Consider the following 25,071-nt stretch of genomic DNA (forward strand, 5'->3'; position numbering starts at 1 on the left):
GGTAATAGATGGGTTAACTCTCTAACACTGTTCAAGTCTGGTAATAGAGGGGTTCATTCTCTGAATAAAATGTGGTCACTTCAATTTAGAGATGTGCGTCAGGCTACATATTATTAAAACGTTAAGGTACCAAAACATAACACAGAACAAGAGGCGAACAGCTAACAGCTTCACAAAATAAATGCTGTCCTACTGACGTGGTTCTGAAGCCCAAAAAAAACGAAATACTGAAGGGTCTCCGATAAAATGGCTACCGAAATGATGAGAAGCGGCGCTTTTGCCCCCTAGTGGTCAGGTCCTGTACAGTGATAGGAACTATCCAACTCATGTAAAGAGAGCTAGTTTCTATCCCTGTAAAGGACCTTTTGCTCCATCGGGGCCAGGTCCTGTTAACGTATAGGAACTAGATGGTTCATGGTGAGAAATCTAGTTACCATCCAGCTTAAGGACCCTTATCTCTCCAGCTCACACAGATCCCTTAAAGGGATAGGAACTAGACGGTTCATAGTAAGAAATCTAGTTTCCATCCAGCTAAAGGACTTTTATACCTTCAGCTAACAATGGTCCTTTACAAGGATAACAATCCCTAGTTCCTATACTGCAAAGGGACTCATATCTCCAGCTCACTCAGGTCCCATACAGGGATAGGAACTAGACGGTTCATAGTGAGAAATCTAGTTTCCATCCAGCTAAAGAACTTTCATACCAAGGATAACAATCCCTAGTTCTTATACTGCAAAGGAACTCATATCTCTTGCTCACACAGGTCCCTTACAGGGATAGGAACTAAACGGTTTACGGTGAAAGATCTAGTTTCTATCCAGCTAAAGGACCTTCATACCTCCAGCTCACACAGGTCCCTTACAGGAATAGGAACTAGACAGTTCATAGTGAGAAATCTTGTTTCCATGGTCTTGCCATGGTCAAAAAGGCAAGAAACAAAAAGGCAGAAACATTGTCTATTAGAGTTTATTTAATCTAACGCGGTTTCATAACACACCCATAGATATTCCTAATAATAATTGTTGTGTTAATGGGTACCGACGTGTCCTTTTTATAACTCCAATTGTTTTCCATCTGTCCTGGATTCACACCTTAACCCTGTGTGGTCCCTAATCACCTGAGCAGGAGAAAGACAACCAATGGAGCCTTTCTTGGATATTCTCCCTTGTGTATGGCAGTCCGACGCACACAGCTGAGCTGTTCCCACTACCTTTGCACTTGTCCGCTGCACAATACTCGGTGGGCAACAGTTTATGCCTGGCTCCTATTCCAAAAAGCCACCACCATGAGGACGTAATCTATTAATCTACCCACGTCACTAAAAAGTTAATGTTTTATGAGTGGTTGAGATAGACCAGTGATGGCGAACGTTTTTGGGCCTGAGTGCCCATTTTTGTGCATCAAAACAAGTTGCAGACCTCAAAGTGCCAACACTGCATATTAAACATGGAGAGGACGTTTTTCGGTACAAAATGACTATACACAACAGTATGCATCAATATAACATATTAATAGAAAGAGATTATTTTAGGAAAGGCAGTGGGACCCAGGGGACATTTCAGAGGACTGTGGGAAACAAGAGATGCAAACTATTGAGCTTAAATAATAACAACAGAGAATTAAGTATTAGCTCTTTCCAATATCTGCGGTGGGAGCGGGAGGCGCCCGTCTTCCCGTGGTGCGCGCTTCACAGCTGAGCGCCGGAACAGCAATCACATTCCTATCATACCCAGGCATATCCAGATTCCAGGATGTACTCGCAGACTTGGCATGATAGGAGTATGATTGCCCTATCCTACCCCTTCTCACTCCCTTCTGCCCTATCTACCCCTTCTCCCTCATCTACCCCTTCTCACTCCCTTCTCCCTATCTACCCCCTTTCCCACTCCCTTCTCACTATCTACCCCCTCCTAACTATCTACCCTCTCCCTCTTTGAAGTTCACTTACCTTTCAGGAGTCCTTCAGTGGGGGTGCAAGGCCTCTGCCTCCCAGATCTGCCACTGTATGGAACAGTATAGAGAGTGATGGGAGTTATGATGTAGTTTTAGAGCATAATTAGATCATGAAAAAGACATTGGAAATGGTACAGCATAACACCCATCACTCCCACACATTTACCAATCCACACATATACCAATCCACACACACACACACACACACCAATCCACACATATACACCAAACCACACATATACCAATCAACTCTCACTTAATGCTTTCCTACCTTTCAGCTTCTTTTCCTCCTCTTCTTCAGTTCTTCTGTCTTCTCTGTCTTCTTCCGGGTCAGAGGGCACGGACAGCGGTGGGCGCGGCTTCAGTGCTGTGCGCCGGGATCTGACAAACCCCGGCGCACAGCAGCTGTTGCCGCGCGGATCACAAGGGAGCGGTATCGGAGGTCTTTAACAGACCTCCGGCTCCCTTGAGTGATTTTAAGCCGGGTTCAACCTGCTCCTCCATTACTGTCCGTCTCTGGAGGGGTGCCGCAAGTTGGCACCCCCCTGATGAGCGACGGCGTCGGACCCCGCCACGGCGCCCCCTGGAGTGTGGCGCCCTGTGGAGTGTGGTCGCACACCCCAAAGGCCGGCCCTGCGCGGGAGCCGACGCCGTGACTACAGTGTATGACTGTAGTCACGGCGTGCCCACAGAGACGGCTCGGCATGCCACGCGTTCGCCATCACTGAGATAGACTGTAGAAGAAGAAAACAGTAAAAACATCTAGTTAACCCCTTCAATCCCAGGGGTTTTTGGTACCTCAAAGCCCAGAGCAATTTTGCCATTTTTGGGGTATGTCGGTTTAGCGATGATTCTCTTTTCCTGTGAATAGTGTACCCATGTAAACTATATATCGTTTTTTCAAGGAGAGATAGAGCTTTCGTTTGATACCATAGTTGGATGATTAGCTGGAAATTTAGAATGAGAAATTTAGTAAAAACTAGCGAAGATTAGAAAATTAAACTAATTTTTTTTTACATTTTCCCTCTGAATCCTCACAAAATTAGGTAAAGTGATGGAAAATCCCCTCCAAGTTTATTAATTCAGGTGTCCTGATTTCAGAAATACCTAATTTATATAGATTTTCCAGACTTTCCCAGCACCAGGGAGCGTTCTATTAGGTGTACAATTTTGTAAAATTTGTATGCCTATGGCTTAACGGGTTTGGGGGTTGTGAACGGGGGCAGGAGGGTTATAATGGCTAGATGTTATGCTAGGGCAATGGGATGTAAGGTTTTTTAATAATTTTTTTATTATCTTTTTTTATATATTTTTTTTTAATTTTTTTTTATTTTAATTTTTTTACATTTTTTTTTATTTTTTATATATTATTTTTACACAGTAATGGTTAGAGGTCCTCCTAGGGACCTCCTGAACATGCCAGTGATGTCACAATGACATCACAGCCCACATTATAATTTTTTTTGTATTATTTATATTAATATTTTAATGATTTTTTTAATATTATTTTTTAAATGACTAACCGTTTTTTTTTTTTCTGCTTTTTCTTACAGGACGGGAGGGGGAGTGAGAGAGATGGTCTCTCACTCCCCTCCCCGCGATCCCCCTGCACCGATCACACTGTGATCTCTATGCAGGTCCTCACAGACCTGCAAAGAGATCGTAGCGTCTCTGTGCCTCATCGGAGGGCAGGATATCCCCGCAGGGGATATCCTGTCCTCCGATGACCTTCCGGGTTACGTCAGCAGTGACGTAACCCGGAAGGGAATGCCCGATCGCGCGTTTCAACTGCGCGATCGCGCACTTTCAACCGTAACAGCTTACCGGCTTTCATGCCGGAAGCTGTTACGGGAGATCGGGCAGCAGAAAGCCGGCAATGCCGGCTTCTGCTGCCAGGGGGGAGTCCAGGCTGTCAAACGACAGCCTGGTCTCCCGTGCAGCGGCAGGGATGTGTCCCTGACGCTGCACGAAAGGCTGGACGTACCGGGACGTCCATAGGGGTTTCTTTGTGGGCGTTTTTTGGACGTCCCGGTACGTCTATAGGGGAACTAAGGGGTTAAAGAAAAAAAACAAACAAAAAAAACAAACAAACTGATTTTTTATTGCAATTCCAGATATATTACATGCGTTATGTTCATTTAATTATTCGTGAACATATATTATTATTATTACTATTATTTTGAAACATATACAGCTGTTGCTTTACTTTATCACATTCTCATATACATTGTGAAGGTCTCAATTACAGACATGGCATTTAGTCTATAACAAATGAGTCTATTCACTAAAAAATGATGTGCAGTCACTGGCAGAGAGAGACACATACACTCACTGGCACAGAGAGAGAGACACACTCACTGGCACAGAGAGAGAGACACACTCACTGGCACAGAGAGAGAGACACACTCACTGGCACAGAGAGAGAGTCTGAGACACTCACTGGCACAGAGAGAGAGTCTGAGACACTCACTGGCACAGAGAGAGTCTGAGACACTCACTGGCACAGAGAGAGAGTCTGAGACACTCACTGGCACAGAGAGAGAGTCTGAGACACTCACTGGCACAGAGAGAGAGACTGAGACACTCACTGGCACAGAGAGAGAGTCTGAGACACTCACTGGCACAGAGAGAGAGTCTGAGACACTCACTGGCACAGAGAGAGAGTCTGAGACACTCACTGGCACAGAGAGAGAGTCTGAGACACTCACTGGCACAGAGAGAGAGTCTGAGACACTCACTGGCACAGAGAGAGAGTCTGAGACACTCACTGGCACAGAGAGAGAGTCTGAGACACTCACTGGCACAGAGAGAGAGTCTGAGACACTCACTGGCACAGAGAGAGAGTCTGAGACACTCACTGGCACAGAGAGAGAGTCTGAGACACTCACTGGCACAGAGAGAGAGTCTGAGACACTCACTGGCACAGAGAGAGAGTCTGAGACACTCACTGGCACAGAGAGAGACACACTCAACGGCACAGAGAGAGAGTGAGACACTCACCGGCACAGAGAGAGAGACACACTCACCGGCACAGAGAGAGAGACACACTCACCGGCACAGAGAGAGACACACTCACCGGCACAGAGAGAGAGACACACTCACCGGCACAGAGAGAGAGACACACTCACCGGCACAGAGAGAGAGACACACTCACCGGCACAGAGAGAGAGACACACTCACCGGCACAGAGAGAGAGAGACACACTCACCGGCACAGAGAGAGAGAGACACACTCACCGGCACAGAGAGAGAGAGACACACTCACCGGCACAGAGAGAGAGAGACACACTCACCGGCACAGAGAGAGAGACACACTCACCGGCACAGAGAGAGAGACACACTCACCGGCACAGAGAGAGAGACACACTCACCGGCACAGAGAGAGACACACACACACTGACACAGAGAGAGAGAGAGACACACACACGCTGACACAGAGAGAGACACACACGCTGACACAGAGAGAGACACACACGCTGACAGAGAGAGACACACACGCTGACAGAGAGAGACACACACGCTGACAGAGAGAGACACACACGCCGACAGAGAGAGACACACACGCCGACAGAGAGAGACACACACGCCGACAGAGAGAGACACACACACACACTCACTGACACAAAGAGACACACACACACTAGCACAGAGACAGACAGAGACACTCACTGGCACAGAGAGAGAGAGAGACACACACAATTACTGGCACAGAGAGACACACAATCACTTGCACAGAGAGAGACACACAATCACTTGCACAGAGAGAGACACACAATCACTTGCACAGAGAGAGACACACAATCACTGGCACGGAGAGAGACACACAATCACTGGCACAGAGAGAGACACACAATCACTGGCACAGAGAGAGACACACAATCACTGGCACAGAGAGAGACACACAATCACTGGCACAGAGAGAGACACACAATCACTGGCACAGAGAGAGACACACAATCACTGGCACAGAGAGAGACACAATCACTGGCACAGAGAGAGAGAGACACTCACTGTGAATTATTTCACAGATTCAAGTTTTCTTCTGCCTCCATAATATTCTGTATTTTCAGGAGTTCTGTTAAAGCTTCATCCTCACATCCCATGTTATAGAAAAAGAAACAGCAGCCCAGCACAGCCCATTTGCAGTCATTTGCACGTCCCGCGCTGCTGCTTCTTCTTCTTCTTCTGTTTCCTGTTCTTTGTACCATGTTACCAAACAGTCACATGGTCTGCTGACATCACCAGAGTCCTTTTACTGGGTAGGAACTAGCCGCTACCTTTTACTTATACTTCGTAAGGGCGGCTCTCGTGTGCTTGGAACTCTATTGTTGATAGTACAGCCTGTGATTGAGGAGTCCCGAGTTCGGAATACGCTATTGGCTGAGCGAATGTATCCAATCAGAGACCAAAATTCCAACCAATGAGAACGTTCTCTACGGAAATTTGAATGTGCGCTTCGAAAAGTCGCTGTGTGAATTGGTTTCGGTAAAGGCGGCTTGTGAGTTACGGTATGTTATCGGTTATCACCGGGGTTTTGGCGTAGCTTATCTGGCGGTGTGTGAAACGGAGATCGTTCGGCAGTCGGTATCGGAGGGGCAAGGTCTCGGTCTAGGGTTTTTTCTTATATTTTGTAACGTTAGAAGCAGTGGCGTCTCCAGCTTTCATTTGGGGGGGGGGGTACAGGGACCAAAGTAGGGGGGCAAATAAAAAGAACGGTACATATACACTATGTATAACACACACACACACACACACACACACACACACACACACACACACACACACCTGCAGCCAATATATATAAAATTAGCCCCTGCAGCCAATATATATTAATATTAGCCCCTGCAGCCAATATATATTAATATTAGCCCCTGCAGCCGATATATATATATATAAATACTAGACCCTGCTGAAAATGTGAATATAAATATTAATATTAGCCCCTGCTGCCAATATATTAGCCCCTGCTGTCGATATATATTAATATTAGCCCCTGCTGCTGATATATATTAATATTGGACCCTGCTGCCGATATATATAGTATTAGTCCCTGCTTCCTATATATATTAATATTAGCCCCTGCAGCCAATATATATTAATATTAGACCCTGTTGCCAGTATATAAATAAATATTAGACCCTTCTGCCAATATATTTTATAGTGAAAAAATTGGACCCTACCCAAGCATTTCCTTGGGCCCCGCTCAACGCTTCCTTGCATGCAATCACTCCCTCCGCTACCATACTAAAAAAAAAAAATATTTCCCACACTGACTGCAGATCAGGGGAAAACCGCGAGAGTCAGTCCTGCACCGTTACATTGAGAGGTCCTCGCCCCTGTAATCATCCCCAGAGTCCCTTTGTCCCCTCATTCACTAAACCATAGCGCTCTTTTACTTACACCCTGTAGTTCAGGTATAGATCAAATAAACAACACATGGAAACGGCACATGCAACTGAATGAGATTAAAAAAAAACTTGTATTTGCAGGTATACATAAATAATGTATGGAAACATAGCATTGCAGGTATAAACCAACAGAACACACAAACCCAGCATTGCAGGTATATATCAACTGGAAATCACATGTACACTCAGCACTGAAGGTTTAGATCAAATAATCAACACATGGAAACAGCACTCCAGGTATTGATCAACTGAATAAGACATGCAAATCCTATATTTGCAGGTAAACATAAATAATGTATGGAAATATAGCCGATACAGATGAACAGAATGACACAAAACCCAGCTTTGCAGATATAAATCAATTGGAAATGACATATAAACTCTGCATTAAAGGTATAGATAAAACCCCCTAAATTACAGGCATAGATCACTGGTAGCCAGGGCCGGCCTTAGGGGTGTGCGACCTGTGCGACCGCACAGGGCGCCATGGTTGCAGGGGCGCCTGACCGGGACTTAGATTAAAGCATCGTTTTTTTTTTTTGTTTTTTTTTTTAAACTTTATTTAACATCATTGATTTAATCTAAGTCCCGGTCAGGGGCGCCGAGCGGTTGCTCGTGAAGTTCTCGGCAACCGCTCGGCGCCCCTTACTCTGCCGGCAGAGCGAGAAGACGGATGCCTCCCGCTCTTACCGCAGGACTCCGGAAACAAGGTAAGTGGTGGTGGTGGGGGGGGTGGTTTGAAGGGGCAGAGGGGGGGGGTAGTTTGAAGGGGCAGAGGGGGGGGGTAGTTTGAAGGGGCAGAGGGGGGGGTAGTTTGAAGGGGCAGAGGGGGGGGGTAGTTTGAAGGGGCAGAGGGGGGGGGTAGTTTGAAGGGGCAGAGGGGGGGGGTAGTTTGAAGGGGCAGGGGGGGGGTAGTTTGAAGGGGCAGAGGGGGGGGTAGTTTGAAGGGGCAGAGGGGGGGTAGTTTGAAGGGGCAGAGGGGGGGGGGTAGTTTGAAGGGGCAGAGGGGGGGGGTAGTTTGAAGGGGCAGAGGGGGGGGGGTAGTTTGAAGGGGCAGAGGGGGGGGGTAGTTTGAAGGGGCAGAGGGGGGGGGTAGTTTGAAGGGGCAGAGGGGGGGGGTAGTTTGAAGGGGCAGAGGGGGGGGTAGTTTGAAGGGGCAGAGGGGGGGGTAGTTTGAAGGGGCAGAGGGGGGGGGTAGTTTGAAGGGGCAGAGGGGGGGGTAGTTTGAAGGGGCAGAGGGGGGGGGTAGTTTGAAGGGGCAGAGGGGGGGTAGTTTGAAGGGGCAGAGGGGGGGGGTAGTTTGAAGGGGCAGAGGGGGGGGTAGTTTGAAGGGGCAGAGGGGGGGTAGTTTGAAGGGGCAGAGGGGGGGGTAGTTTGAAGGGGCAGAGGGGGGGGTAGTTTGAAGGGGCAGAGGGGGGGGGGTAGTTTGAAGGGGCAGAGGGGGGGGTAGTTTGAAGGGGCAGAGGGGGGGGGGGGTAGTTTGAAGGGGCAGAGGGGGGGTAGTTTGAAGGGGCAGAGGGGGGGGTAGTTTGAAGGGGCAGAGGGGGGGTAGTTTGAAGGGGCAGAGGGGGGGGTAGTTTGAAGGGGCAGAGGGGGGGGTAGTTTGAAGGGGCAGAGGGGGGGGTAGTTTGAAGGGGCAGAGGGGGGGGTAGTTTGAAGGGGCAGGGGGGGGTAGTTTGAAGGGGCAGGGGGGGGTAGTTTGAAGGGGCAGGGGGGGGGTAGTTTGAAGGGGCAGGGGGGGGGTAGTTTGAAGGGGCAGGGGGGGGGTAGTTTGAAGGGGCAGAGGGGGGTAGTTTGAAGGGGCAGAGGGGGGGTAGTTTGAAGGGGCAGAGGGGGGGGTAGTTTGAAGGGGCAGAGGGGGGGTAGTTTGAAGGGGCAGAGGGGGGGTAGTTTGAAGGGGCAGAGGGGGGGGTAGTTTGAAGGGGCAGAGGGGGGGGTAGTTTGAAGGGGCAGAGGGGGGGTAGTTTGAAGGGGCAGAGGGGGGGGTAGTTTGAAGGGGCAGAGGGGGGGGTAGTTTGAAGGGGCAGAGGGGGGGGTAGTTTGAAGGGGCAGAGGGGGGGGTAGTTTGAAGGGGCAGAGGGGGGGTGGTTTGAAGGGGCAGAGGGGGGGTGGTTTGAAGGGGCAGAGGGGGGGTGGTTTGAAGGGGCAGAGGGGGGGGTAGTTTGAAGGGGCAGAGGGGGGGTAGTTTGAAGGGGCAGAGGGGGGGTAGTTTGAAGGGGCAGAAGGGGGGGGTAGTTTGAAGGGGCAGAGGGGGGGTAGTTTGAAGGGGCAGAGGGGGGGTAGTTTGAAGGGGCAGATGGGGGGGGTAGTTTGAAGGGGCAGAGGGGGGGGGTAGTTTGAAGGGGCAGAGGGGGGGGGTAGTTTGAAGGGGCAGAGGGGGGGGTAGTTTGAAGGGGCAGAGGGGGGGTAGTTTGAAGGGGCAGAGGGGGGGGTAGTTTGAAGGGGCAGAGGGGGGGGTAGTTTGAAGGGGCAGACTCTCCCCCTCCTAACTTTCTACCCCCCCCTCCCCTTTGAAGTTCACTTACCTTGGGCTTGTCCAGCGGTGAGATTGCGAGGTCTCTGTATCCCTGGTTCTGACGGCTTCACTGCTGGGCGCCGGATATGATGACATATACCGGCGCTCGGCATGAAATGCCGGCACTACGAACAAGGCAGAGGCCTCGCGGTCGCGGAGAAGAGTGAGAGGCGCCGAACGGTTGCTGAGAACTTATTCCTCAGCAACCGATCGGCGCCTCTCACTCTCTCCTCCGGGTCTATTAAAAAAAAAAAAAAAAAAAAAAAAAGACGGCGTTTCAATTGGGGGGGCACACCGGGGGGCACATAATGATGTAGGGGGGCCATGGTCCCCTCTGGCCCCCCCCTGCCGACGCCACTGGTTAGAAGCTGTGAAGTGAAAAGGCTTTTCTCTGCTCCAGGCGCTGAAACAAACCCAAGACATGGATACCAGGTCGCAGTTTGCCGGCCGCTACAAAAAAGATCTGAGCACCGAAACCTTAAGGGCCAAAGTGGCCCGGCGCAAATCCATCACTCAGAAGGAAAACAGACACAAGGAGTTCAGAAAGGGCAGAGGCCTAGCGCTGGTGGACGGAAATGTCACAATGTGTAGGGAGTACGAGCTGTCGGTGCTGGAGGAGGCCGGCGAACCTTCCTTCATGAAAGGCAATGAGTCGGTGGCAGGTAGGTTTGTGTTCCATATTGTTATCCATTAGAGATGATCTTATATTTACTAATTTTAAGTACAATTATTTGCACCCTGAGCCCTGCATTACGTACAATAACGCTGATCCCTCAGACAGTTGTAGTTTATCCTGCTTCAACTGTCTATGAAGAAAACCTTTTAAAGGATACTTACTGATCCTTTATTCAGGGAGAGTTAACGTGACTCCATTATCCATCACAAAGGTCCAAATTCAATGAGCTTCTGCTGTGGGAAGAGCTTGGCTGGTCCTTTAATGTATAGCCAAATCAGCAAGGTTTCCTAGTCTCCATTCATTTTGATCTATGCACTTTGCCCTTCAGAAAGAATGGTGAAAGTGCTAAAACAACTCTCCATTTAGTGAATAGACTGCTTTGACACCCAGTCCTGTCCTGATGGCCCAGACAAGCACCTGTGGGCAGCTGAATCCAGTGCCAAGGAGTAATTGCAGTTGTGGACGGGGGTCCCCGTGTATGACCCGATGCCCGCTTCATGATTTACTGAAGCACCGCATGCACATCCAATTCCACAGGCAGATAAGAATCATTTGATGCATCCAGTCTGCCCATATGGTTCTTCTGTAGGTGTGGATATCAAACCGGTACCCCCCCCCGCATTCTCCCTTCCCACTGATGCCAACATAGCTTGTCTTATTAATTCCAGGAAAGTGTGTGTGATTATGCCTTTTTGTGGAAATGATCAAAACTATCATTATTAGCAGCCTCTGTCTATGTCATTGATCCTTAAAAAATAATTTGTAAGCGCGGCACTGACTGTGATGTCCGTTCTGCAGGTGTCTCTAAGCCCAAACAGCAGATGTCGAAAGAGCGCTTGGAAATGTTGCAGCGCTTCAAAGAAGAAAAGCTACTCCGAAAATTAAAAGACCAAAGAGAAAAGGCGGCTAAAGGGGTTTTTAAATGCGGTCTCTATAAACCGGATGTTATGCTTCTTCCGCCCGCGCCCCCTCAAAAGGCTGTGAAAGTCAAACCAAAAGATCAGGTATTTAGGAAGCTGCTGCACGATTAAATGTGTGGACATGTCAAACTTCACCCCTATTTAATTACTCCCTGTGTGCGCCGGATGGTTGTCTGCCAAGGGTTAAGATTTAAGGGGTACTCGTTGTGTAACCACAAAATCAGCCTCTGCTGTGTGATTGTTGGTAAGCAAATTGATGAGTATTCCATATTTTGTAGTTCAGTATGTTTCAGCAAACGTGGTAAATCTGACAGTATGGTAGCTTCTAAAAGCTTAAAATTAATTACCAAGACAGGAAAAATGTATATGGTTAAAATATATTTTATTTAATTCCGTTTAAGATATAAAAACTCTAGCACTGCTAAACTATGTTCCTGAATCTCCACTTTCGTACTTCATTATACGTTTTTTTTTTTTTTAAAAAAGGTACTATGTATCTGTTTACATTGTATCTCTAGTAACTAAATATACTACATATATTTAGTCATCCCTACCTTTTGTTTAAAAAACAGCAGGCAATATCCTCAAGCGCCTCCATTTAAGAAATTCCCAATGCTACAATGTATTGAGACCTCCTGTTCAGTTAATTCAGAAATACAAGTGACTAATTTCTGCACCTAAGCCACCCTATTAATACATTTATTTTAATTTAGAAGTAAACGCTGGATCTTCAACATTCTTCCAAAAAAACTTTTTGCACCCCAAAATAACTAAGACCAAAAGCACATGTTGGCCGCTATCCTGAACTGCTCCTGTCATCAAAAATAAGCTGTGCTACTCCTGTAACTAGCAAATACATTGATGAAAAAGAAGAGTAATAGGATTTAGCTACTGAGCTGTCAAAGTACAGGTAACACTTGTGACTCGTTTAGGTGATGCGCGCCTGCTCTGTGATTTCACAGCCTCCACGCAGTACAGCGATCCTATCCTCCATAAATCTGATCACTAATGTTTTATTGTGTATTGATCCCCTGAGGAAAAACTACAACTTTCTCTCCAGCTAACGCAATCTTAGATTTCAAGTTTCTCCCTCTTTCAGCTGGCGCCACCTACTACGAGAGTTACAAGATCTGCAGCTAAAGCTGAAAATTCTGCAAACAAGACTACCCGCTCCCAGCACGTTCCGGTTTGTTCTGTTTCAAGTCGTTGTTCTTCATGTATGCATAATGTCTAATCTATAATCATGTGCATTACTAATTTTTTCCTCTCTTCTCCCCTTTGTACAGACGGGTGTACTTAACAGCAGCAAGATATTAGCAGAACGCACAGTCCCAAGAGGACGAGGACAGAGTTCAACCCTAAAAAAAGCTGATAAGGAACATAAAGGTGTATATTTTTTTTAAACAAATTACAAATAGCATTTCAATTTTTTTTCTTGAACAGTGTACAGTATATATTTGTGTGTATGTAGAATATATATATATTATAGGCAACTCTATATACTTTGATTTTATGTATCTTGTTTTTTCTACAGTTGTCCCGCCACCTACAAGACCTCTTAGAACCACAGTGGCGTCTGCAGCTAAAGTGCCCCCTAAAAGTATTGCTGGTAAGTACTTGTGTGCCCCAATTAATTTACTATCATTGCTATTATTGAGTATTTGAGAACAGCTATATTTAACTTGCTGGACGTTTATAGCAGAGCTGTCTTTAGTGCTATGAAGAGCTAAAGGGACTCTTTCAACATTGATAAACTTGCCCTTCATCAGCAGATATTACAAACTGCTTATTTACTTTAACACAATTCAATATATGAAATGGTGTTTTTTTAAGACAATAAGATTCCATATGGCATGTTGTCAAATGGTTAAATGCGTCCAAAGTAAAGCAAGTTTCCGGTGTCCTGTCCCTGCTGTGAGCCTCCAAACAGGACTGTCAGATGCTGGTTGTTAAAGAGTAGCATTAAATCTGTGATTCTGCATTAGAAGGTTGCTTTTGATCAGGAAAGGTGCCTTCTAATAAACTTTTTTCCACCTTAGTTACCAAACCTCAAGAAAAAATTGTTAAAGAAAACAAAGTAGAACCAACCGTGCAAGAAAAATCTCAGGTATATTTATATATTTGTTTCGTGCTTGGAGGTGGTGGGGGATTCACCTGATGTGCACTTTTGCATGATTTGGTATCATATCTTTATATTTGGTATACGTTTTGTATTCAGGAATTAACATGTGCAAGTTATAAAGAACCTACACCCATAAATACAAGATAGATGACTTGTTACAAAATCACTACGTTGAAACAATGTGTATAAAGATGTTTCACCGTATAGTCATACTTCTTCTTTCTTACATTCTAATGAATGCTTATAATGTACTGTATTTGCTTGCGTCGCTCTCCTCCAGACATTATATGCATGCATTCATAGACTTGCCATACTCTGAACTGCAAGCCAATACGCAGACCCACAGAGGTGTGGGTCGTGGGAACGATCTTCGTGAAGTGTATTCTGCATGATCTCCCACAGTCCTGCCTGTTAGTCTGTGCTCCTCTTCACAAGTTGTGGAGAGAAGCTGGTTCAGCTAGGGGCAAATCATTGTGAACTACATCTCCCATAATCCTCAGGCTGCCTTAGGGTTGACTGAACATCATGGAACATGGTTCCTAAAGATGTGCTACTCATCTCCGAGCAGCTGTCAAAATCTTGTATACTCCTCTGCCTACCAAAGTCTTGGGGGTTGTCTCTAATTGAGCTAAAAGTTTATTTGGCCACAGCGTAGCTGGCAGGCTTAGGGTCTATTGGTTGCTGTCTATCAGCTTAGTTATAGTCCGATTTATAAAAGAAAAACAACTTTTAACTATGTAGGTCTTTATTTTGACAAAGTAAAATATGTTCTTAACTTTTTTTTTTTTCTTTTTTCCCCATAAAGCCTCAACTTGCTCCCATATGTAAAACTGAAGAACTTGTAAAGCCACAACTTGAAGTGCATGCAGAAGAAGACATCTGTAAAGAAACCACCTCGGAAACGGAGACCGCAGGAGGTGCTTCTTCCTTGGCACGTGAAAGGAAACCCTCTTTTGCTCCTGATAATTATAAGTTCCAACCGTTGGAAGGTTTGTGCCATTACAAGCTGAAGCCTATGTCACCAGGCCAAGCGGATAGATTTCTGAATCCATCCTTCACATGGAGCCCTGTCCGATCAGAAAAGTAAGAAATCCATTTTAACAAATCTCAATGCATTTTATTGTCTATTGCTTGCCAGCACGTAATATAACTCTACTTAGTGGTTAATATATAATAATAATAAAAAATAGCATGCAATGGTTTTTTACTAATTTAAGTAGTAGTGTTTCTCATGGTGAACACACAGGTCTTGGGGTTCACCATTGTAATAACAAGCTTTGAGAGCAACCCAAAAGGAGAAGAAAATATTTAAGAACTGTTGTCCATAATGAAAGCAGTAGTTGAAATAACTTCCACGTGTGAACCTTTTTACCATTATTACTGGGGGGATTGTAATGAATTTTATGGATATATATTTAGTTTAAGGGAGGTAATTGTCACCCCATGATAATGAAAACAAATCCACTTCCCACTTTAAAGTGTCTCATTTTGACTGTGATCTTTATATTCTTTACATAATTACACTTTCTGGCTTTCAAACTTGGTTTGATGTTCCTTTCTTGGTGTGCCTGTGGTTAAGTTTTACATGTTATTCTTGCTCTATAGGACTAATTTGCTAGAATCTCCTAAGAAGGAAACAAAAGGACAAAATCACTTGCTTCCTGATGATCAAGACTTGGAGCCAACTGTCTGTGCTGTAGAAACAAACACAACTTCTCCTCCTCAAAGAAAAGGTAGTCCTATAATTCTATGGACTATCATCTGTGCGTGGAATAGAATATTTCAGCGTAATTTAAACGTTTGTGCTCTTCCCCTCTAGAATGCGTGACTGAGCAGAATTCCTGTACATCTGCACAACAGTCTCCTCCATCTCAGACTATTATATCAGATGCTTTACAGGAGAACAAAGAGCTGGAGCAACTAGAGGAGCGGCAGCACGATGTGCCTTACTTCCGGTCAGTACACATAGGCATGTCCCTTAGTCCACAGGCAGGGTGCACATAGGCCCTGCTTAAATATGGACAGACTCTCTACTTGGTTCTAATACCTACTTTGTATCAATTGCGTTTCCTTAGTATGATTTCTCTCTAGTACGATAGGTTTATTTGCTTTACTATGAAGGTATAAACACATAAAAGAGACTCTTAATTTCTATGACAACAATTCAGTTATAAATTATGAATCCATAGTTTCCCAAGTTTGAACGTGATTTATAAAAAAAATTAAAAAAAAAACCCCAAAGCTACTCCACGGGTGTGATAATGTTCCTTTGTCTCGTAGATCCAACTTCTTAGCTAGGTTAGTCTCAGCAAATATATGATTTTATTCTTTCACTGCTTGCTTTAATGCAGAAACATACTGAAGTCTGAGACGGAGCGGCTTTTCATACTGTCCGCAGAGTGGGAAAAAAAAGTTGACGCAGACATTCCAGAGGATGGTAAGCATTTTATTTTCTTCACCCAATGCAAAAAAGCTGTGTCAATTGACAAGCATGTTCATTGTGTATGCCACATTGAGTATTCACTAAACTATTACACTGCAGTCTTTAGCGTTTCAAGGAAGGTGTGAGCATGAAGGGATTTGGAGTCTATGAATGAACTTGGTTATTTAATTCTGAATCAATGCAGGGATTTACAAAAATCTACTGCAAGCTGCCCACAGCAGCGGCTTTAGAAACATGGGTGAACTAGTTATAAATCAGATGTCTACATATTATAAACCAAATTGTGAATAGAATTGTTTCTGTAGATGTGACGGATCTAAATCCCTTCTTTACATTACACTAGATTCACTCTCTGCTTTGGTTTATCTGCGCATGTCATTAAAACGATTAGATGGCTAAAAAAAACCCTTCTGTTTACTTTATAAAGCAAAGGATCTGATACGCACAACTGTTGGGCAAACACGACTCCTAATTACAGAGCGGTTTAAACAGTTTGAGGGACTTGTGGACAACTGTGAATTCAAGCGTGGTGAAAAGGAAACAACATGCACAGATCTCGATGGTTTCTGGGATATGATCTACTTTCAGGTAAACTCCTCCGACGCTTCCCCTCTCCCATGAGTAATCTGCCGCTCTATGTTCCATTTTTGGTAATCTGCTCTGTTTGATGTACCCATCTCCCTAAAATTACAGGAACATTACCTGTTCTGAACATTATCCTGTCTTAAACTAAAATGCATGCAATGAGCTTTAAATGGTTATTTTCCAGGTTGAAGATGTGGGTAAGAAGTTTGTCAATCTTGGGAAGCTGGAAGAGAACTCATGGCAACAAAACACAGTCCAGACCAAAAGAGCTGTAAAAGTAAGCATTTTCTCTTGAAGAGGTGATGCCTGGTTTCTCTTGATCTTCCATTTGGTTCAACCATGAATGAGATAAACCAGGCATTTCATTATCCTCTTTTTGGATGTTAAACATGATGTATTCATATTCTGTTGGGCCATGAAAACATCCATGTACATCCACTTGGCCCCTCATTCTGTTACAGTTCAGACAGTATATCCATTCTGTCTTTTAGAAGAGAATTGTTTCAGTACCAAAGCAGAGTCAAGGTGATAACGGGAGGGCTGCAGCTCGAAGTCGTCTTGCTGCAATTAAAGCTGCCCTGAAAGACAAAGGAAAGCCAACAGAACCAGTAGCTGAAGTAGCCTCAGATGTCCCCAAGCAGCTTGATCTGGTAGTCTTTGACGCTGGGTTCTTTCGAATTGAGAGCCCTGCAAAACCAAAAAATGGTAAGGTTTTATTTGCATGACTTTTGAGCCTTGGACAGCACCAGATTTTTTTTTTTTTTTTTTTTATTATTTTGATCAGTCGCCAATGTGCCGGTTTTATATTCTTGTATAGATGTGAAAATAAATCGAAGATCATCTCAAACACCCAAGGCTTCCAAGTCCATCACGAAAACCTCTAGAATTCATGTTACCGGCCGCTTTCTAGAAGATGATGTGGAGTGTTTGGAAATAAAGGGTTCAAAATCTCCTGTAGGAAGGGTGCTATTCACTGCAGAGAAAGAAAGGTAGCTTACTACAAGAGATGTAATATGAATGCACATGTTTATTTGTGTTGCTTGTAAACAAACTGTCATAAATATTATTTGGAAGGTGCTGATTTCCATGACATTACTGGCTATTGAAGGCTTTGTTTTAAAAGGCATTAATCTGGTTTCTTTTTTCTCTGTAGCACATTAAACACAGAAGAATCTTCTAAAAGTTCAGATTTCAGCGATAACAAAGATGACGTGAGTCATTGTTTTGTATGTTTGTGGTTTTGTTCTGTTTTTTGCTTGCTTGTTTTTGTTTTAAATGTCTTTTCTCTTGTTTCTCTTTGCAGTCCTCCCAAGCGAGTCTTGTAAAATATTTGGTACCTCCGGAGTGCATTGATCTAGAGTTTGGAGATTCCCCTGCAGCCAAGCCGAGCGAGCGTAACCTGGACTCGATTCTCACAACTAACGCTTCATTAGTGGATGATGTCTTTATGACCAGCCCTGGAAAAACTGTCGAGGAAATCAGTATCCACTCTCCATTTACAGATCTTGGGGAATTTGCTGATGCAGGTTTGTATGTCCTCTCGTTTAGTAAACTTTCAAGTGTGTTTTAATATAACAGAAGGGGGAGGTAAAAAGTTACATGTCAAAGTTCTGTGGGTTTACAATGATAAAACAAGGTGTTTATCTCTCCCTGAAAACTCTGATGGGAATTTTGATTGGCAGTTGGAAGGATAAGGTCTCACTTGGTCATAAAGCAATCAGTACATTAGTAACATAGTAACATAGTTCATAAGGTTGAAAAAAGACCAAAGTCCATCAAGTTCAACCTATATACATATTGTGTCCCTACCGTGTTGATCCAGAGGAAGGCAAAAAACCCTTATGAAGCAGATGCCAATTGCCCCATACCAGGGGGAAAATTCCTTCCCGACTCCAAATATGGCAATCAGAATAAATCCCTGGATCAACGTTCTGTCCCTATTAATTTACTATCCATAACTTGTGATATTATTGCTTTCAAGAAACACGTCCAGGCTCCTTTTAAACTCTTTTATTGAGTTTACCATTACCACTTCCTCTGGCAGAGAGTTCCATAGTCTCACCGCTCTTACTGTAAAGAACCCCCGTCTGTGCTGGTGTAGAAACCTTCTTTCCTCCAGCCGTAGAGGATGTCCCCTTGTTATAGATACAGTCCTGGGTATAAATAGGTCCTGGGAGTGATCTCTGTACTGCCCCCTTATATATTTATACATAGTTATTAAGTCCCCCCTAAGCCGTCTTTTCTCCAAACTAAATAACCCTAATTCTGATAATCTTTCTGGGTACTGCAGTCCTTCCATTCCCCTTATTACTCTGGTTGCCCGTCTTTGAACCCTCTCCAGCTCCACTATATCTTTCTTGTACACTGGTGCCCAGTACTGTACACAGTATTCCATGTGTGGTCTGACTAGTGACTTGTACAATGGTAGAATTATTTCCTTGTCATGGGCATCCATGCCCCTTTTGATGCACCCCATGATTTTATTTGCCTTAGCAGCAGCTGCCCGACACTGGTCGCTACAGGTAAATTTACTGTTAACCAAGACTCCTAAGTCCTTTTCCATGACAGTCGTCCCCAGTGTTTTCCCATTTAATACATATTCCCAGCCTGGATTTTTCTTCCCCATGTGCATAACCTTACATTTATCCGTGTTGAACCTCATCTGCCACATCCCAGCCCAAGCCTCCAACCTATGCAGATCCATTTGTAATCGTGCACTGTCCTCTATTGTTAACCACGCTACAGAGCTTAGTATCGTCTGCAAAGATTGATACTTTACTATACAATCCCTCTACAAGGTCATTAATAAATATATTAAAAAGAATAGGACCCAAAACTGACCCCTGTGGTACCCCACTAGTAACAGTCACCCACTCAGAGTATGTACCATTAATAACCACCCTCTGTTTCCTATCACTGAGCCAGTTACTTACCCACATACACACATTCTCCCCCAGCCCAAGCATTCTCATTTTATGTACCAGCCTTTTATGTGGCACCGTATCAAATGCTTTGGAAAAATCAAGATATACGACATCCAGCGATTCTCCCCGATCCAGTCTTGAGCTCACCTCCTCATAAAAGCTGATCAGGTTAGTTTGACAGGACCGATCCCTTGTAAACCCATGCTGATATGGAGTCATACATTTATTTTCATTGAGATACTCCAAAATAGCATCTCTTAGGAAACCCTCAAACAGTTTACATACAACAGAAGTTAAACTAACAGGCCTATAATTCCCCGGGTCACTTTTTGTCCCCTTTTTGAATATTGGCACAACATTTGCAATGCGCCAGTCCTGGGGAACAGACCCGGTCACTATAGAGTCCTTGAATATTAGAAATAGGGGTCTGTCTATTACATTACTTAACTCCCTTAGAACGCGGGGGTGAATGCCATCTGGACCTGGTGATTTGTCTATTTTGATTTTTTTTAGGCGGCACTGCACTTCTTCCTGGGTTAGACAGGTGACATGTACTGGGGCATTTATCTCATCCTGCTGTATATTACCTGGCATTTCATTTTCCTCTGTGAATACAGCAGAGAAGAATATATTTAATAGATTCGCTTTTTCCTGATCCCCGTCTATAACGTCTCCCTCATTACTTTTTAAGGGGCCGACGCTTTCATTTTTAACCTTTTTACTATTTATATAGTTAAAGAACATTTTGGGGTTTGTTTTACTCTCTTTGGCAATGAGTCTTTCTGTCGCCACTTTTGCTGCTTTTATCTGATTTTTACATATTTTATTTTTTTCCCGATAGCTTCTTAGTGCTTCCTCACTGCCTTCCTGTTTTAGTAGCTTAAATGCCTTTTTTTTGCCATTTATTGCCACCTTTACATTTTTATTTATCCACATTGGTTTTCTCTTGCTCCTGACACTTTTATTCCCATACGGTATGTACTTTTCACAGTGAGAATTTAAGATATTTTGAAAAATCTCCCATTTAGTATCTGTGCTTTTGTTTTTGAGGACATTTTCCCAATTTACAGTGTTAAGGGCTTCTCTTAGTTGATCAAACTTTGCCTTCCTAAAGTTCATAGTTCTTGTGGCTCCTCTAAGAGTTCCCTTATTGAACGACAAGTTATAATGTATTATATTGTGATCACTATTTCCTAGGTGCCCTCTGACCTGCACATTAGTTACTCTGTCAGGTCTGTTGGTTAATATTAAGTCCAGTAGAGCGCCCCCTCTGGTTGGGTCCTGTACCATTTGGGACAGATAATTATCTTTACTTATAGTCAGAAAGCGGTTTCCTTTATGAGATTCACAGGTCTCGGTTTCCCAGTTTATGTCGGGATAGTTAAAGTCCCCCATAATAACCACCTCATTGTGATTTGCTGCCTTGTTTATTTGCTTTAATAATTGATCTTCTGCTGCTTCAATTATATTTGGTGGCTTATAGCAAACCCCGATCAGTATTTTATTATTTTTCTTTCCATATATTTCTACCCATAATGACTCCACATCATCATTTCCCTCACATATATTCTCCCGCAGTGTGGCCTTTAGGCCGGACTTTACATAAAGGCAAACTCCTCCCCCTTTTCGTTTTTTTTCGATCCTTCCTGAATAGACTATAACCCTGTATATTAACCGCCCAGTCATAGCTATCATCCAACCATGTCTCTGTTATACCCACTATGTCATAATTTTCTGCAGACATTATTAACTCCAGTTCGCCAGTTTTATTGGTCAGACTTCTGGCATTAGTAAGCATACAATTTAGAGGTGTATGGTTTTTTCTCCTATCAAGCCTATCCCTATTAACTATTCTAACCCCTCCCTCCGCTCCACCCCCAGGTACATTTATATGCCCCAGCTCTCTATCTATACTATCTTCCCCTTCTATATTGTAGTTTCCCTCCCCCCCTTTCCCTAGTTTAAACACTCCTCCACCCTTCTGGCCATCTTCTCCCCGAGTACAGCTGCACCCTCCCCATTGAGGTGCAGCCCGTCCCTACCGTAGAGCCTGTATCCGACAGAGAAGTCGGCCCAGTTCTCCATGAACCCAAACCCCTCCTTCCTACACCAGCTTCTGAGCCACTTGTTTAGCTCCCTAATCTCCCGCTGCCTCTCTGGTGTGGCACGTGGTACAGGTAATATTTCAGAAAATACTACCTTGGAGGTCCTTGCCTTGAGCTTGCTACCTAAGTCCCTGAAATCATTTTTAAGGACACTCCGCCTACCTCTTACTTTGTCATTGGTGCCAATGTGCACCATGACAGCTGGGTCTTCTCCAGCCCCTCCCAGTAATCTGTCAACCCGATCCGCGATGTGCCGAACTCGAGCGCCAGGCAGACAACACACTGTTCGGCGATCCCGGTCTTTGTGACAGATTGCCCTGTCTGTCCCCCTAATAATAGAGTCCCCTACTACCAGCACCTGTCTGGCCTGCCCTGTGCTCGTCCTTCCCTCCTTACTGGAGCAGACACCGCTCTGGAGGTCAGAGGCAGTGACTTGCTGCAGTATTGCTAACTCTGAACTAACATCCCCCTCATCTGCCAACCGGGCAAACTTGTTGGGGTGTGCTAGATCAGGACTAGCCTCCCTGGTGCTTTTCCCCCTACCCCGCCTTCTAACTGTAACCCAGCTAGCTGCCTGACTGTCCTGTACCTCCATCCCGCTATCCTCCCCCACCTCTACCCGCGAGAGAGCTTGCTCAGTGAGCAACAGACTCCTCTCCAAGTTGTCAATAGATCTCAGTGTTGCCAGTTGCTCCTCTAGACTCAGGATTTGTGCTTCCAAATGAGCAACCTGCACACATCTCGCACAGCAATATGCACCCTCGAAGCGCTGATCAAGGATTGCATACATTGAGCAAGATGTACACCTGACCGCATTGTCAAACATGGAGGACATCTTGGCAATGGGGATAGCTCAAATAACTGGCAAAAACAGACAGTAAGGTGCAAAATATATATAAATATATATGGAATAACAAGGATGTATACTTTCCCCTCCTTTTTGCTTTTTAACTCCTTCTTTGCTTGTAACTCCTCACTTAGAGATGTCACTTAGGAGATTCGCCCCAGCTCAGGATTCACTTGTGTGTCCAAGCTAAATGCAACTGCAAAAAGCCAAGCAGAACTCACAGAGTCCCATTGACACTGGGAATGGCTTATTAGTTATTAGCTGATAAGTGGCAGCCGTTTTCTGCTTCAGATCCCCATGGAAGATGTACGGTGGGATGTAGCAATGGTTTTACTGGAGTTATGAGAATTAGAGTTAATTTGTGGGGTTTTTTTGTTTTTTTTTCCCCCTCTAGACTGTAAGATTGATGATGCTGATGGAATCCCTCTCCGAGGAAACTGCAGTCCTTCAAACACGGTAGAAAAATAATTTGTCTTCTCCGTCTTCCTGCCACATACTTATGCGGCCTATTTGTCTCAGAAGATAACAGGATGAAAATGTTATGCTAATGTCTGCTTTTTCTTTTATGGACTTTAACCCACATTGAATATATATATATTTATTGTGTCTGTGCGTGTGGATCATTTAAAAAAAAAAAAATGCTGTAAATGCTATCAAGAGTGTAGCTGTAGATGGTTTGCATTTAATAAAAGGACTGTTGAGAGAATAAAGAGTACCAACAAAAAACACAATCCACGCTTCCTTTTCCCCATCTAACACCCCAAATTGGTCTATGGCTAGTGAGTTAATGAGTTGGTGCCCACTGGAGGCAGGACAAATTAGATATTCCCTTTGTTCCTCCTCCTGGATATACCATTCTTGGCAATGCATCACCAAGAGGGTTCTGTTTATTCTGTTGGAGATCCCAAAGACCCCGTTGGTAGTGGTTTCAGTCCTTGCTTCCAATTACATAGCTAATGGTAGGATTTATTTTGTCACAAGAGGCAGACAGTGGTCCCTTTCAAGATTCTGACCTGGGACACTAGCCCTGCCTATTGGGTGGAAAACATTTGCCGTTATCATACTCTGGCCGGATTCCACTAATCGTGTCGGACACCTTAGGGATCTTTTAATGGTTGTCTTGGTATAGTCTGCTTTCATTCCTGCACCTTGTGAATGATCTTTGCACGCAGTCATCACTTATGGAGGCAGACCCTAGCATTGTCTGTATCTTACCTCTGTGTGGCCTGCCGCTAAATCTTGTAGAATACCAAGAAACACATTTTAGGGGAATTAGCATGTTTTCACTTATTTCATGACCGAGAGAGAGTACTCTAATTTAGAAGTCAGAGTAAACTGTACAAGGCAAAGATCTCTCCTACCTGCATAAAACCCTTATCATATGTTAAACATATGGATTTTGAGTATAAATGTTCCTTTTAACAGCTGTTAATCTCAAGCATGCATGTAAAATTGGCTGTATAGTTGTAGCTGTAGAATAATAATTCAAGTGCTGCTGAATGGACCCTGCCTGCCCCACAAACTTTAAAATCATAATTTTTAGGTAAAATTTGCTGAAATCAAAGGCTCATCAGGACTTCTGCAAAATTAAAACCTTGGTTTTCTTTTTTTTGTTTGTTCTCCTACACAGGTGATCCGGGCTCCTCTGGCCTTTGACTCTCTTGCGTGTGACTTGATTGTTTTTTCACCCATGGAGAAGTGAAGAGCTTGGTTTAAGGAACACATATTTGTATTGGAACACATCAGACCTTGGCTCTGTTAACATGGACTTTACAATATTGTACATTTTCACCTGTGTTGTCTTGTCTTTGTCAGTTTTGAGTGTTCTGTACTTATACTGTTGAAATGCGTCTGAATGTTACCTTCCACATATCTTTGTTTTATCGGAGAGCCGCCTCGAGCTGAATTTGAATTCAATTTGCAAAAAACATGTAAAATGTACAATTTACTTTTAGAAATGTATTTAATGTTTTGAAGTTTTTTTTTTTTTATCTTTTATAGACCAGGTCATAACCTTATGCTTTTTAGAGTATATACTGCATAACTTGGTGTTACACAGCTATATGTTGTTCCAACCCGTTTCCTTCTGAATATATTTTATCAAAATGTATATTCTTTGTAGAGCTAGCAATAACAAAACACACAATAAATTCTGTAAACGAGGGTATGAGAGTTGGCATGTAAAGAAGCGTAGAGATAACCCCCTGGGCTTGTCTGATATTAAAGGGTCAGTCTAATGTCCCTGATACTTCTACTATAGGAAATGCATATTAAAATACCAAGTACTTTAATATGCATGCTTCTGAGATGGAAATAAACATAAAGCATTTAACACAGAAGTTAAAGCCCTGCTCCAAAAGTTGCCGCCTTCTGCCATGATCTGATGTTTCTTGCCCCTGATTGGCTGCTTCAAGCATTGTCAGAATAGACCACCCAAGATTAAAGGTACCTTGCAGCTATCAAGCATATGATAGTTGGAGTACCCTTGTTGGAGAACAACAGATGTGGAGCCGTTTTGTCTTCGGAACATGTATCTAGCCTTATTGTGCTAGTGTTTAAGGGGATACTTTT

At 44.1% G+C, this 25,071-nt stretch overlaps 1 protein-coding gene across 1 annotated transcript; it reads left to right on the forward strand.

The window, feature by feature from the left end:
• The first annotated feature begins 6,392 nt into the window (after nucleotides 1–6,392).
• On the forward strand, nucleotides 6,393–24,839 carry DLGAP5 (DLG associated protein 5). Its single transcript, XM_053475229.1, has 19 exons — nucleotides 6,393–6,463; nucleotides 10,279–10,540; nucleotides 11,353–11,558; nucleotides 12,574–12,660; nucleotides 12,761–12,860; nucleotides 13,009–13,083; nucleotides 13,514–13,581; nucleotides 14,402–14,679; nucleotides 15,202–15,329; nucleotides 15,416–15,551; nucleotides 15,948–16,033; nucleotides 16,467–16,627; nucleotides 16,809–16,901; nucleotides 17,116–17,329; nucleotides 17,442–17,613; nucleotides 17,778–17,835; nucleotides 17,928–18,150; nucleotides 22,895–22,956; nucleotides 24,131–24,839. The coding sequence occupies exons 2-19, from the start codon at nucleotides 10,300–10,302 to the stop codon at nucleotides 24,200–24,202; spliced, it is 2,460 nt and encodes an 819-aa protein (XP_053331204.1). The 5' UTR covers nucleotides 6,393–6,463; nucleotides 10,279–10,299; the 3' UTR covers nucleotides 24,203–24,839.
• The last annotated feature ends 232 nt before the right edge of the window (nucleotides 24,840–25,071 follow it).

The sequence above is a fragment of the Spea bombifrons genome, chromosome 9, assembly GCF_027358695.1.
Source record: "Spea bombifrons isolate aSpeBom1 chromosome 9, aSpeBom1.2.pri, whole genome shotgun sequence".
Lineage (NCBI taxonomy): Eukaryota > Metazoa > Chordata > Amphibia > Anura > Pelobatidae > Spea > Spea bombifrons.